The sequence below is a fragment of the Mobula hypostoma genome, chromosome 6 (assembly GCF_963921235.1).
Source record: "Mobula hypostoma chromosome 6, sMobHyp1.1, whole genome shotgun sequence".
NCBI lineage: Eukaryota > Metazoa > Chordata > Chondrichthyes > Myliobatiformes > Myliobatidae > Mobula > Mobula hypostoma.
In genome coordinates, this window is record NC_086102.1 from 92,170,756 (window position 1) to 92,188,710 (window position 17,955).

General features: G+C 38.7%; 1 protein-coding gene across 1 annotated transcript in view; it reads left to right on the forward strand.

Moving 5' to 3' along the window:
• Nucleotides 1-17,955, forward strand: part of wbp4 (WW domain binding protein 4) — a 75,819-nt gene that overhangs the window by 44,492 nt on the left and 13,372 nt on the right. Inside the window, exons 6-8 of the mRNA XM_063051201.1 lie at nucleotides 11,651-11,721; nucleotides 13,343-13,418; nucleotides 15,908-16,098. Coding sequence (XP_062907271.1) covers nucleotides 11,651-11,721; nucleotides 13,343-13,418; nucleotides 15,908-16,098 — 338 coding nt within the window. The remainder of the gene's footprint in view (nucleotides 1-11,650; nucleotides 11,722-13,342; nucleotides 13,419-15,907; nucleotides 16,099-17,955) is intronic.

The following is a 17,955-nucleotide window of genomic DNA, read 5'->3' on the forward strand; positions in this document are numbered from 1 at the left end:
CTGTACACCATTGCAGACTTCAAAGCTAAATGCAGTGGTGTTTCCAATATCACTGCCTCTCTTCCAGATAAACGGAATCTTTTTTAAGCATAGTTTGATATTGTCAACACAGCCCCCGAGGAGAGCCGCCTAAGTGACCTGCACCTTGATCATCTCTGAGGCTGAAGTACCCAGTTGTTTCCAATGAGTAGACAGTCACAAGGCTGCGGGACCGGACGGCACAACTGGCAAGTGTGTTTACGCACATTTTTAATCTCTCCCTCTCCCAGTGTAGAGTGCCCTCTTACTTCAAAATATCCACCGTTGCCCCTGTACCTAAAAAGACCAAGGTACCATGTCTGAATAACTGGCGTCCTGTCGCACTCACCTCAATAATAAGCAAATGCTTTGTGAGGCTGGTCAAGGACTACATCTGCAGCATGCTACCAACCACACTGGACCCCCTACAATTCGCCTACCGCCACAACCGATCGACAGATGACACAATAGCCACAGCTCTACACACTGTCCTTACACACCTGGAGAAGGATGCTTATGTGAGAATGCTGTTCTTGAACTATAATTCCCTCCAGGCTCAACAAGAAGCTCAGAGACCTCGGCCTTCACCTTGCCTTGTGCATCTGGATTCAGGACTTCCTCTCAGGTCACCGGCAGGTGCTAAAAGTGCGCTCCCTCATCTCTGTCCCCCAACCCTCAACACAGATGCCCCTCAGGGCTGTCCTAAGCCCCCTTTACTCTCTGTATATGCGTGACTATATCGCCACCCACAGGTCCAATCTGCTAATTGAATTTGCTGACAATACTACATTGATTGGCCTAATCTCAAATAATAATGAGGCAACCTACGGAGAAGAGTCATCACCCTGACACAGTGTTATCAAGAAAACAACCTCTCCCTCAATGTCACAAGAACGAAGGAGCTAGTTGTGGACTACAGGAGGAATGGAGGCAGGCTGACCCCTATTGACATCAATGGATCTGGGGTTGAGAGGGTGAACAGCTTTAAGTTTCTCGGCATACACATCACCGAGGATCTCATGTGGTCTGTACATACCGACTGGGTGGTGAAAAAAGCACAACAGCACCACTTTCACCTTAGATGGTTGAGGAAGTTTGGTATGGGCCCCCAAATCCTAAGAACTTTCTACAGGGGCACATTTGAGAGCATCCTGACTGGCTGCATCACTACTTGGTATGGGAATTGTACTTCCCCCAATTGCAGGATTCTGCAGAGAGTGGTGCACACAGCCCAGCGTATCTGTAGATATGAACTTCCCACTATTCAGGACATTTACAAAGACAGGTGTGTAAAAAGGGCCTGAAGGATGACCTCATTGGAGACCCAAACCACCCCAACCACAAACTTTTCCAGCTACTACCATCCGGGAAACGGTACAGTAGCATTAAAGCCAGGACTAACAGGTTCTGGGACAGCTTCTTCCACTAGGCCATCAGACTGATTAATTCATGCTGATACAATTGTATTTCTATGCTATATTGACTGTCCTGTTGTGCAAATTATTTATTACAAATTACTATAAATTGCACATTGCACAGATGGAGACATAATGTAAGGATTTTACTCGTCATGTATGTGAAGAATGTAAGTAATAAAGTCAATTCAATACCTGTTTTTTTTGCATTAATTACTCATAAAATGCCTGATCATCTAAGCCACAATAATGGACAAAGACAGTATGCCTAGGCTAATAACAATTATACTACTTCTCGTCAGTACTAAGTACACCATTTAAACAATCTCAGTCTAGGTTAGAAAAAGTATGTGAATCTCTGGGATATGCCTTCTACAAAAGCCATTTATAGTCAGGTGTTCAAATCAATGAGATGAGATTAGAAGTGTGGGTTGTAGAAGTGCCCTGCCCTATAAATAAAAAAAAAGGCACACAGTCAGATTACTGACAGAGCCTGCTCCATTCAAGAAAGATCTGTTTATCTGCACCATGCCTTGATCAAAACAACTTTCAGATGACCTGAGAAGAAAAATTGTAAAGATGCATGAAGTTGGAAAAGGCTACAAAAGCATTTCTAAATACCTGTGTTCATCAGTCCACAGTAAGAGAAATTGTCTACAAATGGAGGAAATTCAGTACTGTTGCTATTCTTCCTAGGAGTGGGCATCCTTCACATCAAGAGCACAACGCGCAATGCTGAAGGAGGTGAAAAAGGACCCAAGGGTAACAGCAAAAGACCTGTAGAAGTATCTAGAACCTGCTAAAGTCTCTATTCATATGTCCAATATAATAAACACACTGAACAAGAATGATGTTCACGGAAGGACACCACAGAGGAAAACACTGCTCTCCAAAAAAAAATTGATGCACATCTCAAGTTTGCAAAAGACCACTTGGATGTTCTAGAAAGCTTCAGGGACAATGTTCTGTGTACAGATGAGACAAAAGTTGAACTTTTTGGCAGAAACGCACATTGCTAAGTCTGGAGGGAAAATGGTACTGCACACTAATAACAATACCTTATCCCAACTGTGAAGCATGGTGGAAGGAGCATCATGGTTTGGGGCTGCTTTGCTGCCTCAGGACTTGGACAGTTTGTAATTGTTTAGGGAACAATGAAATCATAATTGTATCAAGACATTTTGCTGGAAAATATCAGGGTAGCAGTCCCTGAAGTTTAATAGAGCTGGATGATGAAGCAAGTCAATAATCTGAAACGCAAGAGCAAATCAACAACAGAATGGTTTAAAAGGAAGATAATTTGTGTTTTGGAATGGCCAAGCCAGTGTCCAGACCTTAACCCGATCGAGATGCTGTGGTATGACCTGAAGAGGGCTGTCCGTGCAAGGTACCTCAGAAATATTGATAAACTGAAACAGTTTCATGTGGAAGAATGGTCTAAAATTCCTCCTCACCATTGTGCAAGTCTGACCAGCAGCTACAGGAAACATTTGGTGGAGGTTTTGACTGCTAAAGGAGGTTCTGTCAGTTATTAAGTGCAAGGGTTCATATACTTTTCACAGCCTGGACTGTGAATGTTTAAACAATGTGTTCAATAAAGACATGAAAAGTACAATTGTTTGTATGTTATTGGTTAGGCAGATTGTGTTTGTCTATTATTGTGATCTAGATGAAGATCAGACCACATTTTAAGAATAATTAATGCAGGAAACCAAGTAACTGCAAAAGGTTCACAAACATTTTCTTGCAGCTGTATGTAGCTAGGGTGCCAAAGACTGGATTTGTCAATGTGAAGCAGAGAGCAAGTTTATAAATCTGGTGGGAGCAAAGGATGTGGGGAATGGCGATGGTGGAGTGCCCTGGGGGAGGTGTGGGACAGGTGCCAGGGATGGGAGGAGACATGGGTGCAGACATACTCAGCCCTGAGATGTCAGGCAAGGTAGGTAATTTAATTTCAAACAATTGTTTGATTGATCATTGCATCATGCTCCCTGCCCTCTTCCCACTCTCAGTCCACAGTCGAGACCCAAATCAGATTCAGGTTTATCATCACTCACTCATATATGTCATGAAATGTGTTTCTTTTTGCACCAGCAGTGCAGTACTTCCATTTACTACAGTACTGTGTAAAAGTCTTAGGCACCCCAGCTGTATATATGTGCCTAAGACTTTTGCACAGTACTGTAGTTGTAGGATTCTTCATTCCTGTTTCTGTAACAGTTTTGTTTGTCCAGTTAGGGTGGTCAGTCCACTCTTAGTCTGGCCTCTGCCTTTTGACCTGTTTGGCATGGGTGACCTTAGCAAGAGCCGAAGCCCAAGTCCCTGGCTTCAGCTAGCATAGCTTTCCGGGTCAGTGAAGCACGCAAGCCTCCAAACCATGGCAAGGTTGTCCTCTTGGAGGTGATAACATACACAATGTGATTTTGCCTTCAGAAGCTTGGTTTACCCTTCCATAGGTATAACTGTTTGGTTATAATTCCCGTGTATGCAGAGGACACAAAATGAAGTGGATGATTGTGCATCATTAAAAAAACAGAGGGCCCACGTTTGCAATTTCGGAATGGGAAGAGGGTTGTGAATACTTGTTTTCAGCTTAGCACACATCAGGACAAACTGAATAAAATTTTGATTTCAGTTATTGAGGATTTGCACAATAAGTGCTCATAAATATTGATTAATGTTCATCAAAGCCTTGGAGAAGATCCCAAGATTAACTAGAATGGGACCAGTTTAGCAGGATTGAAGTATGTTTGAAGAGTGAAGAGGTTCTTGAAGTGAAGTTTGGAGCATTTGATAGAGAATGTATAAGATTTAAAGTTTGGTAGTATTGGAAGAAACTTTTCTAGTGTCAGCTGAATTGTAAGTGGGAGGGTACAGATTTGAGGAGCTTGACAAAAAATATTAGTAAGGAAATAGATCTTTACACAGGATATTAGAATACCCTGTTTGTGCATCCATTCAATGCCAGCTAGTCTTTTCTGTTGAGCTCCTGAAACATAATATACCACCCACACTGACTGGCAGAGCAGGACCCCAGCAGTGTACTGCCAACTGAAGTTACAAAGCAGTTACTGCTTGGGGAGGAGTGGGTGGGAAGACGCCGAGCTAGTTATTCCTTGTCAAATAAATTGACATTTTTGGGGAGTTACAATCAGGTGAGGCTATTTGGAGCATTGCCTCATAGATCTGTAATAAATCAGAACTAGTCTTAATTCTCCTTTCTCCTCATTGGTCTGTTTCTCAATCAAAAATTAATTCCAATCTGCATCATTATCTGCTTTGCACACTTATCATTTAATAGAAGTTTCTTGTGAGGGGTGAAGATATCTTGATGATAAGGTAGCAGATAAAATTACTACTTACAGGTGGTTATTACACTTAGTACAATGAGGAATACGCTTACAATATTTTGTTCTTTTCTTTGAAACCTGCCGTGGTGTCACAGTCTGTCTTCGAGGAAAGGTTAGATTGCATTTGAATCTTTTACATGCTTTTTGTGTTGGCCTTGCAGTGTACTTAGTTATATATACATTGCTTCAGATGATTTGGCAGGAATAGTACCATAGTTCTCCAGGTTTAGTTACAATCTTGTTCTTTGCTCTCAATTATTTGCAAATCAAGCAGCGGGTTTTGGCAGCCAAGTACAATGGATTCAGGTTAATTGGGGCACATCAATAGCAGGAGGCTTGGCCCAATTAAGCAGCTGCCCCAGTTCTCCAAATTTTCATGGAAATAGTTAAAAAAGGTATAAAAGAGACAAACTGCCATTTAACTGAGTAATAAATTATGTATTTAAAGGAAACACTGAACAAATTAGTGCACAAGCAATAATACTACAGTACTATAAAACTTTGTATTGGTTTGTAATGGTTGCAGCTGAGGAATTCATCAAGTGTATGCTGGCGTAGTACTCGATTGGTAAACTATCCATTCTTAGCCCCTTCTTAAAGCTTCGAGGTTTAATGTTTTTCCCAATAACCAACAATTTATTTTTTTTTATCAGTTTCTGACATATTTGAACAACACAACAGAGTTATGCTATCCTTAGCTTTCTGATAGTGTTGCATGATTGTAGGAAAGGGAACCATCTGGCGTGTTTCATTGGCACTGTAGTTATCTGTTGTCATTGGCACAAAATATTTGAAGCAAGTTGAAGAGTTTTTTAGATTTCCATGTTTCTGTGCTTACAACATCATCACTATCTTTTTTACCGTGTGCCTTATTGAATTTAATGTGGTGCTTACATATCCAACTAAGACAACCAACCATGTGTTGCTTGAAATTCTTTGTGACCCAGCTTCTTGGTCATCCCCTCTGACTTGTTTTTTAACATTGGTCCATTGACAAGCACACCTTGTCCAGTCACAATGTAAAACCATTGAGGGCCTCTTCAACAACTGGATCCTTACTTTCACGCTTTTGTTTTTGGGATGTTTGCTATTGTCCCTCATGTAAAGCCCATTCTTCTTGCAGTTTAACTTGCTGATGTGTCAAATGTCTACTTGTAGATTTTGGCACTCCAGTTATCTCTGCTGCCGATGATGAGTGGTGTTAGACAGATGGCTTTTAATTTGGTCCAATAGGGTAATTTTTTTGGCTAGTGTTAAATTGTTTTGTGACAAGGGTCTCAAAAAATTCAAAGTCAAAATAAAACAACGTCAAAGTGATCAAAAATAACTGCTTTTTCAATTTGCATCTGCTAGCCCAAATGAATAAAACTAATGCCACTGCTCACTTTCAGCACAGTGTAGCGTCTAATAGCCACACAATTGCACATGACTGACCATCTCCTGTCCCAATTAAGCAGCATGGTGTGGGAATCCTGGCTATTTTCTTGGACCTGTTTTTTTTTCCTTAAGGTTTGTCCCAAATAAGCGGCTGCCCCGATTAACTAATGGCTCAATTAACCAAAATCCGTATATCGCTAAACGCAGAATTCTGTATGTTTTTCTGAGGTTTCTTGCTCGAGAAAGCTTCCCAACAATGGTACATGTATAACTGATGGGTCAAATATGTTCATGGAGTAAAATGTTCTTGTTAGGCTTTATTGCCCATCCCTAACCCTGTGCTTTAGAAGGTGGTGCCAAGGTGCTACCTCAATTCTCTGTTCTCCTTGTGTGGAAATGGCCCCATTTTAATGAGGTATCAAGTTCCAGGATTTTGATTTAATTATGGAGCCATAATATATTTCTTAGAACTTTTCAAGTCTTTTATTCTTTTTCAAGTGACCCTCAAGTTTGTTCAGGTCTGATGAAATGTTCTCAACCCAAAACACTGCATCTCCATCGACGCAGCATGACGTGCTTAATATTCCCATACAGTTCTAAGAAATATATTGAATGGTGGAAGAATGGAGAGAATGGGTGCCACAATAGCATCGTGGTTAGCGCGATGCTATTATATCTTGGGTGTCTGAGTTCAATCCTGGTATTGTCTTTAAGGAGTCTGTATAAGCTCACTGTGTGAAGCATGGATTTTCTCTGTGTCCTCTGATTTCCTCCCATTGTCCAAAGACAAAGACAAAGAAAAAAAAAATGGTCAGTAGATCAATTTGTCATACAGATTGTCCCGTTATTAGACTCGGGTTACATTGAGGGTTGCTGGATGTGCTGCTTGAATGGCCGGAAGAACCCATTCCACCATGTGTTTCTTAAGTAAAATAAAATAAATTAATAAACAAAGCAAAATTTTGTCACAGCAGAGACGACAGTTTGGTGAGGCTTAGCCTCTTGTCTACTCTTGAATAATTGTATTTATTTGACTGGTCAGCTGTGAGCTCGAGAATGTGATGGTGAATGATTTGTCAATGTTGTTTGTTAAGAAAATGTAATTGGACTCTGTCACCATTACCTCGCATTTTGTAGTTAGTCTCTGGGTCCATTCCAGGGGAGCTGTTTGTAAGTCAGAAATGAAAAGCTCTGTGGTACAGAATCATAGAATTTGTTGCGATAGGAAGAGTGACTGTGCCATCCAGCCTTACTCAGTGAGTGAATCTGTTTAGCACTCCAGGTCTGCCCAATTCAACCCAGCTCTGATACAGGTCAGAGGACATTGGCGAAAGAATACAGGTGAAAAAGCCTGCAAACTCCATATTGGCTGGCAAATCCATTCCCATCCATCCCACTGTTCTGTCAAACATTAGTTCGGATGTACCAGTGCCCATAAATAATTGAACATGCATTACTCAGGGAGGGGCTTGTATGGAGAACAGGCAACTTGACTCTCACCATTTAATTCCAGATGTCTTGTTGTATGTAGACATTGACAACTTTATTATCTGAGATGCTGTAAATGGTACTGATGGAGGTGAACATTGTGAAACACATCACAACCCCTTACTTCTGACCTTATGATGGAGAAATAATCAAGATAATTGAACTTAGACCTAAGACACCTCTGTAGCAAGCTCTGGGGACTGAGATTGTCCTTAAATCATCTTCCTTTTGTGTTTAGATTGATTCCAGTCAGTGTAGAGTTTTTCAGTTGATTTACACTGACTTGAATTTCTGCTCAAGTTTGTTGTTCGACCAATCAGACATTGCTGCTCGCCTTGACATCAAGAGTTGTCTGTACTGCCTTGCATGTATAATTTCCCCATACTTGGACCGAAGCTACAAAATAATCTGGAGAGGTGACCCAGGCCAAACAATGTGTATTGTTTAATGGTGCACAGATTCCTCATCTGCATGAGATACAGCAGCTAACTTTCTGAAAATAGAGTTGTTCGTCCATCATTGACGTCGATGAGGACCTCGACACCATTATGATGGTGTTGAGACTAGCGCGTGATTTGGATTTAAGTGAGGGAGAGTTGCGCAGCGTCAGCCTCACTCTCTCTTCCCAATTCCCATCTGGATCCAGTGGCAAGACAGAGTTTAGACGGCTGGAGAATAACAGTACGTGTAGATGCCCATCTCCTTTGTATAGAGGCATAGAGAGCTACTGCATGGAAATGGCCCTTCAGCCCATTGAATCTGCACTGACCATCAACAAGATGATTATATCAACCTAAGTTTTCTCCCCCCCACCCCCCAAGTTTCTACTACTCACCTGCACAGGAAAGGCAATTCACTAAGCGTCTTTAGGAAGGAAACTGGAACATTTGTATCAAGCCTATGTGATCACAAGGAGAACATACAAAACCCCACACAGACACATACCAAGATTGGGATTGAACTTGGGTCTCTGGCTCTGAGGAAGTGCCTCAGTTAACTACACCACTATCCCACCATGGTTCTCAAAGCATTAAAATGTTTAAATACCTAAAAAGAAAATCAGGGAAAAAAAGAAAAGTTAGCTAACGAACTGCAATTGATTGCATTAATATTTACAGGGAGTTAGGAGCTTTGAAATGAAGGTATCGCTTTGTAAGCAAGACTCTGTGTATTAGAACTGTACATTACAGGGATCCACTTGACACAAGTGATCTGGAAACTGAACACAGTTTATACAGATTGTGGTTGGTTCTTCAGTGTTAATACAGATATTTGGATAAATTTGAGGTGAAGCTTGGTGGCCAAACCCATGATTATGCAGATCACTATTGTACTAGGATGTCAACCTTAAGTTTAAGCTAAATTTCTGGTTTGGAATTGAGTGCACAATTCTTCTGCGTGGAGCTGAGCCATGTCTGCCGTTGATAGCATTGGCCTTGACAGAAACAGGCCAGACCATCAAAATTGTCTTGATGGCAATAACTGAAAGGATCAGTCAGTTACTTAATAAAATTGACTTAAATAATGATACTGTAGGAGAGAAGTGGTTAATGAATCCACTTGACTTTGACATTAACTTATTTATGAAATGTAGCCGAATTTGGAGCACTGTGAATACTCAGTTACTTGGGCATAAAAGATACCTTTATTTCTGCATTCGTGGCAGCTAATACCTAAATTGCTCCCTTTTCTGTGAATTTGTTTTCAAAGGTGTCTTCTGCTACATTATCTCTCACAGATCCGGATTGCCTACGCAAGTAGTTAATCATTCTTGGCTCTTTATTTACATAAAACTGTATAAAAGGTGCACAGGAACAGGCATTCAGCTTGCCTTCGTGCTGACATTTATCTTGTCTGGGAATTTCATCAAATTGATTTTTGCTTTTACTACTTCTCTCGTACTTTACTGTTACTTTAAAGTACTCAGGATATTTGCCTTTGTTATTTCCTATGTCCTGTACTCAAATCCCACTCAAAGAAGATTTTCTAATTGTTTACATTTATTAGTAACCATTTTATTTAAATGCCCCCTAATTTTGAATTCAACTACATGTGGAAACATCACCATATACCTTCCCTGTCATAAATTTGAGGAACTCTAATACAGTCTTTGGTTCTTAGTCTAAAGAAAAAGCTTTTTCAATTTTTCTTGGAACTTGTGATCTTTCAGTTATAGTATCAGCCTGTAATATATTTTATTGCTCTTTCTCCAGTGTTATTCCTCTTCTGATGGCCTCAAGACCAAAATTGCCCTACTTCATGTGAACGCTGATCAGAGTTCGATCTGAGTCTTGCAATATTGCTCCTTGATTCTGATAACTAATTGAAAGCCTCTCTATTTTGGTTTACAGGTGTTCTCTATCTGTGCTTAAGAATGTGTTCTCCTTTAATAATTAAGTGGAGCTGATGGAAAAAGTATGGCTGTCAGTGGGGGAGGGGTGAGGAGAGAAAATATTTTTAGGGTCATCTTATACAATATAAACACGACTTACAAAAAAAATTGAGCATTTGTTCAAGATACTGTCTTGTAAAAGTTCTATTACGCTAACATTTCTGATTACATGAACTGTATATTTAAAAAGGCATAAGTGGATCCATATGGCTAGGAAAAAAATAGTTCTATAATGGAGCAAGTTTCAGTGAAGACTATTAAGTTGAAGTAAACCTTACATAGTTGTTCAGGACTCTGATCTTGAGAAATATGGTTCAAATATAACTTCTGCATGTGACTTACGTAGTTCAGTTCTGATTACTAGCAATTAAGCAGATACTACTGATAGTCTAAGTTGGATCCTGACCTCCACTGAGGAACTGCAAGGACTGTGATGTGTTCCTGGAGGTGGGCAGATAGACTAGAAAGAGTAATGTTTTCCTTCAGGAGTAATGAAAGAAGGAGGAAGTCAATAGAAGGGGAAGTATTGACGCTAGGACAAATGAAGCTGTGCAGAGGGAAGTTTCTTTTGGGAGGTAGAGTGAGGTTGTCTGAAACTTCCGGCTGGTCATTTATTATGTAAATAAGTATTATTTGACTCTACATTAAATAGGAATGGCATGTAGAAAATGTATTGCAGAGTATTTAAGTTCTTGATTTGGATCAATAATCTCATGCTCTTGTGAGTCTCCACCTTTGCATAAATTAATTCTTAACAGAATTTTTCAAAATGAGATAGATTCAAGTGTTCTATTTAAAGATACTGTACAACCAAATAGTAGGATATGGATTTGTACAAAGAACTTGCTTACTTTAAGAGATTTCAATTTAACATTAAAAATTATCTTTGCATTCTTCTCATCAAGTGTACTTTTGTTAAAAAACACTGACTGAAAAGTAAGTTGGCTAGAAGTTCATCTTTAATATTCTGCAGGCCAGTAAATTTGTGAATTTATGGTGTGCATCCATCTTGTTATCCATGCAGTATGCTTTTTAGTAATTTGCTGCTGTAATGAATGTAAATCATAATGGTATTACTCTTAATCAAATAGGTAGTGCAACATCTTATTTCAATGTATTTTTATTGTATTCTAGCCTTTTTGCTATCATTTCGATGTCTATTAGGTTCAGAGCAATGATGTATTTTTATAATTCAGTGAAGTAACCACAAGATTTGCTGCATGTTTTCTTTTTGAATGTGGTTAATTTGTCATGCTAATTTTTTTCAGCAGAATTAAAAAATACTTTTAATGTTCAAGTTTAAAGTTTGATTAGTCTTGAGTGACTTTTTTGTTTCAAGGAAGCAAAATACATGTGCTAAATTATTGTAGCAGAGGAACTACTCGTGCTAAAGTCTGTACTGCATGGATGATAAAGGTATATTAGAACTGTTCAAAATGCTTTAACTTAAATTGTTAGCTTATGTTATCATGGAGTGGTGTGTGTTTTATCTTTCAAAGGCACTGCTAAAACTTTGTATCCATATGGAAATAGGAACGTGTAATATACAGATTGTGTTCAGGCCAAGTACCAGTGAGAGACTCACAGGCAATTATTTCTTCATTGTACAGAATCACAATGGGAAAAGCCTGAAGGGTTCCAAGAGAGCTCAAACTTTGTGCAGAGTGAAGTTGCACAACAGGTACATTGTTGGTTTGGATTTGCCTACCACATCATTTAGGGCTATTGTATCTGTGGACCAAAAGTACTCAAAATTAACCGTATTTTGTAATCAAATGCCCCTTCCAGCAGACACAGTCACGTGCTTTCCAGGAGGGGTAATTAGTTAGAAGTACATGCACTCCTTACAAAACTATTCATATCACCCGTGGACTATTAAATGGACTTCAATGATAAAGATGGAACCTTGACTTATAAAGTTTGAGCAGGCAGTTATCTTAACAATACTGCAAACATTTTGCTTCTGTGATACTTTTTAACTTTTCCGAGCTTGTGCTTTTGGATGTCGTGTCTGTACATTGAAAATGAAGCTGGTACATCATCTCTGACGTGGTGATGTGTTGTGCTTTGATGCTTGTTGAGAACCCGGTGCAGGTGAAGTTTTACAGGTGAGAAATCACATTGGCTTTTAAGGATTGTGGCTCATTTCAATCATACATTCTGGGTGGGAGGAACTGTGGGCCTTTTTACTTTTCCACCTGTACATGGGTGGGTACCAGGTTTGGGCCTAGGCTTTGTGAATTCAATTAACTTACCATTCGCACAATTTTGGATGGGAAGCTGTAAGTTGTGATTTCCTTTGACAAAGCAAATGATAGATTTGATTTAAAAAAAAACATAGATTTATTAGAGCTGGTTCTCATGAAAATGAGCAGTTTGTATTCCAACTTCTACGGTTGTGAGTGTAGCATAAGGAGGACTTGGGTTTTTAATTGCTGAGTGATTTAAATAGTTATGGAATTATTGTCTCCTCAAGATCCATAATGTGCATGTTATTTTCATGGAATGGGATTGATCTAGCATATATCAAAAACTTGTGAAATTGTCTTTTCAGATGAGACATTAAACAAGTTTAATTCTATTCTATTAGGTGTTAAGAAGGATTGCATGATACCAGCTTTCACATTCACTATTAATCATACCTCTTCAAATCATAGACTATTACAGTTACTGCTTCAAAAGCAGTTAATTGGCCATACTCTGCTTTGGGCATTGTTGAGAAACATAAGACGTAAATACACTTTGTGTCATTTTAATCCAGGTCCATCTGAATTACAGTTGCAAGTTCTGAGATTGAACCTTATCCTATTTCTTAAAGAAAAAGAATCATGCGCTTACTGTTACAGATCTCAAGATTTTTAGAATTTCATTACCTGAAAATGAGTATGTGTGTGTATTACACTGTATTTCTTATTGAATACTGTCCTGAAGAACAAGACAGCTCAAATTTATCACAGCACTGATAATTATTGTGCTGTTTTGAATATGTGCTTGTCATTGTCTTAAATGGCAGCCATGGTCAAAACAACCCAAATAACATGCAAGTTCCTATATCACATTTCAGCTTGCAAGTGTCTGAAAAAACAATGTTGACAATAGCAAACTGAAAGTAACCGGACCTGGATACACTTTGCACCAGTTGTTTAACTTGCAAGTGGATAAAAATATAGTCAGATATAGTGATTGATAGAAATAAAAAAAAAATTGCCAGATTGGTGTGAATAGTTTCTATCACAGCACATATTGTTTGCACAGTCCAAAAATGTACCTTGCCTCACTCTGTGTTATTTTCTTCTTATCAGCACCTGTCAGCCTCTTCATGGGTAGAAGGAATTACTCCAGAAGGGTGCACCTACTATTACAATCTTGTATCAAGAGGTATGTATGTTGACAGTGAACTGTCTATGGCAGCATCTATGGAAAGAGAAACAGTTGAAGTTTCAACAGGACCCTGCCCTGTTGAATATTTCTGGTTTTATTTCAGATTTCCAGTATCTGTGGATTTTATTCATTTCTATTTACTGATCATGCCCTCTGTTAATACCATTGGGGAGGAGGTACAGAAGTATGAAGATCCACACTCAACCTTTTAGGAAGATCTTCTCCTCCACCATCAGATTTCTGAACACTACCTCATTATTCTTGTTCTTGCACAATTTATCTTTGTAACTTACAGTAATTTTGTTTTACATCGTCCTACTGCTTCAAAGCAAGAAATCTCACAGCACATGTTAGTGGTAATAAATCTGATTCTGGTGTTCCACCCTTGTGTAACCAAATAATCTATTTGCTGACAATTTCCAGATCATAAAGGTATGAATTTTGGTCATTTTATTTGCCTCTTTTTTTAGTGAGCCACACTTCATATAAGCATCAGATTTATTACAATGTTTGAGTTTCCTAATATCATACTAATAGCTGACTCAGAAACAAAACTTCAAGAACTACTCACTATAGTGGCAGCAGAAAGTAATCGCAGAGGCCTCTCAATCAACACCAAGAGGACAGAAAGCATGGTCATCTCCAGAAAGACAAACATCCCACAATGTGTGATCAAGATCAGAAATACAAACATTAAACCAGTCAACAAATTCCAATATCTTAATAACAAGTAATGGCAGGTGCAATACAGATATCAAATACAGAATAGCAATGGCGAAAGAAGCTTTCCAAAAAATGAAGACCATATTAACAGACAGAAAGATGAGCATGTACACTAAAAACAGAATACTGCAGTGCTATGTTTATTCTATCCTGACTTATGGAAATGAATGCTGGACCATTTCCCCAGCAAAGGAAAAGAGACTAGAAGCAGCAGAAGAATGTTAAAACTATCATGGACCACACACACGTCAAATAAAGAAGTTCTCAGAAGAGCCCAAGCAGTTAGATCACTCAAACCAACAATAAGAGAAAGACAACTCAGATTCCTAGGACACATCATGCGAAAAGATGAACTAGAAAAACTCATGCTCTCTGGAAAGATCGAGGGGAGCAAACCCAGAGGAAGACCTCGGCTTATATACATCAAAAGCCTAGCCAGGTGGCGACACATTGAGGAAATGGAAGTCATCCAAAGAACGAGGGATAGATCTATATGGAAAACCATAGTCACCAACTTCCGCATCGGATATGGTACCTAGACAGACAGACCTTCTGATAAATCTAGAACTTTCTTTTTGCCTGGTTTCTAGTGCCTCTCTGAGCCAAGTAAACGCAACAAATAAGGGGCACTGGGATACAAGGGCACTACTGAAGTTTATTCAGGTAATGCAGCATGTCTTAATGGTAATTTTGTCCATGTCCTATACAGTTAAGACCAATCTAACTGTTGGGCACATGCTGATATAATTGAGATAAGATGGGTGGGTTTGCTTAGACTAACCATCTAGAAACCAGAGTTCAACTCCCAACCAGGCAACTATGGAATTTCTGTATTAAAAAAAACCGTACAGTGAAGTTGACCATAAAATTAGCAATTGTCATAAAAATCTGTCTGATTCACCAATGTCCTTAAGCTGAAGAAATTTGCCATCCTTGAACTTGCCTTATCTTTGACCCCAGACGTGCATCAATTGTGGTTGCTCTTAACTGCCCTCTGAAATTACCTAGCAAGCCATTTCACTGTATCATAATCACTAAGTACAGCACTATGATAGTCCTAGAAGATGGCTGATGATGACCTGAGTGATAAATAGGAATGGCATTATGACATTAATTGTCAATGGTCAAAGTCAAATTTGCATTTATTGTCACTTGTACAGGTGCAAATCAAAATTTCTTTCAAAAGCATCACAGCCACATAATGAGACATTCATAAGAAAAATGTAAATTAAACATAAATTATAACATTTTTAAGGAACACAATTAGAACAAAATAAAACAAAGGCTATTTTAGTGCAAAGTGGCTGTGCTGTTGCCAGCGATTAGGGTTGTGCAGGTTGTTTCAAGAACTGAATGATTGAAGGGAAGTTGCTTTGTTTGAACTTGTGTGGGACTTCAGGCTTCTGTACCTCCTGTCCGATGGTAGCTGTGAGAAATTGGCACGGTTAAGATGATGAGGATCTTTGATAGATGCTGTCTTTTTGAGATAGCATCTCCTGTAGATACTTTAGATGGTGGGGAGGGATGTGCCCACATCCCAGAAAATAAATGGATAAGCACCTCTAATAACAGCTCCAACCCTGAAAATTGTCTTCTTCAACCAACTTTAGTTATTGTAAGTGTGCTGGGATATACCAAACTTGCTTGGATAATAGATGTGCCTTCGGTATTTAACATGTAATTAGAGTTGGACCATTAGGCTGCTTTGTTTCAGGAAAGGCTATTTATAAGCTGCATTGAGCTTCATTTATGATACATTTTAGCTTCACAGTGGGAAAAGCCTGAAGGTTTCATCTCTGCTAGCGATTGCTCAGATACAGCTAGCAAAGATAAGATAGAACCTGAGGAATCCACTAAAGAACCCACAGCTGCAGAAATTACTGAGAAAGGCTCTGAAGATTGCTCTACAGGAGAAGAGGAGCAACTGCAAAGTGAAACAAATGTCTCTGTCCAGGTATGTTCTGCTACCTCAACAATAAGGAAATTTCAGGGTTGTTAGGTAATGCAGAGATGAGGTAAGTCTGCAAAGTCCTTGTGTATCTGGTGGATGTGTGAACAAGTAATGAGAGAACTTTGCTCTGTTGCGACAGGGTGTTCACGTCATGTTGAATTCACAGGCGTTAAAAATAAGTATTTGCAGTGTAAAAATCGTAGTATGTGTGTGGATCATAGAACATAAAGGCAGGAAATGTAGGGCATTATTTACTATTTACTTTGCCTTAATATAAAGCAAACTTTTGCCATGAATGCGTATGTGTTCTTATCTTTTGTCTGATAAGTAATTAACGGTAACTTTTTTAATGGGTGTAAATGAAACTGAAATGAGGAAGGAGATTGGTGGAAAAAAGTCATGTTGGGAGAAATGCCTTTTTTGTTTGCTAATTTATATATTGTTCTCTCTATCTTATTTTCCTATTTGTACCAAAAAGAATTCTAGCAATTGCAAGACATTAGTAAACTTGCAGAATGGGAGGGTAATTATGTTATGATTCACTATCAGTGGCAGGCACACACAGTAGCTGCTTGTCTGGAGTTTGCACATTCTCTCTGTGACTGCATGAGTTCTCTCAGTGTTCTAGTTTCTTCCCATAGCTATGATTGGGTTGATCGATTAATTGATAACTGAAGAATTTCCCTTTTGTGTAAATGCATGGTCTAGTTATTCACAATGTATACCAGTGATTTGAATTGAGTATCAATTGTAGTACAATCAAGGTTTCTGATATTACACAAATTGAGTATCAATTGTAATATAATCAAGTTTTCTGATAATACACAGCCAGATGGCAGTGTGGGTTTTGTATAGGATGTAGAGAGACTTCAAAGGGATATAGATAGGGTAGGAGAATGGATGAGTACAAAGCAGAGTATCATGTGATAAATACTTGTTTATGTTGATAGGAAAAAATCAGGTTTTTTTAGAATTGAGAGATTGAAAAGTGTTGGTCTTCACAGGAACCCAGAGTTCTTGTAAATGAAGCATTAAAGGTATGTGCAGTACAGAAAGAAGTTAAGACAGTCTTTGTATCAAGAAGATTTGGGTACACGATTGAGTAAAGCAGTTTTGTATAGCCTGATGAAGCTTTAGCTGGAATATGGTGTTCAGGTTTGGAGTTTCTATGTAACGAAGGATGTATTTATAATAGAAATTATAAAGTTATCAGTGTGATTCCTGGGTAGGGGAATTGTCCCATGAGGAGAGATTAACCAGACTGGTCTAAGCACTCTTTTTAAGTTAAAAAGAATGAGAGCTGGTTTTGTTGAAATATTCTAATTTCTTGTATGGCTTCATATACTAGATGTCGTGATGTCCAGTTAAAAGATCAGCCATGATTTAATTGCGAGCAGGTGTCTAGTCTGACTAGCCTTCTGTTTATGCATATTTACAGATTTTGAAAATTTAGTTCCAATTTCCAAGCCCAGTTATTTATGTAAGTTGTATTAACGACAGTCTCAATAACTCTGTAGAGCACTGCTTTCTGCTTCATGTCAGCCTCAGTAATTGCTTTGAACCATTACACTTTTTTTTTATTGCCAGTTCATTCTTGCCTCCCAGTTTTTTGGCCTGAATTTAGTCACAAGTCAAGGTATCTTATTTGAACAGTTTTTGACTAGCTTGTGTTTTTCATCAATTGCATTTCTTCTGTATGCTCTTTCTGTTTGGAAAATTTACTGGCAAATTTAGACAAAATGACCTTGCTTTGATACCAGAACTGACTGCTCAGTTGTAGTTGTATTCTATAATTTTTCTCAGTAAAATTTGTTGAGTTATAATATTAACTGGTGATATTGTGATATCTTTCCTGTTAAC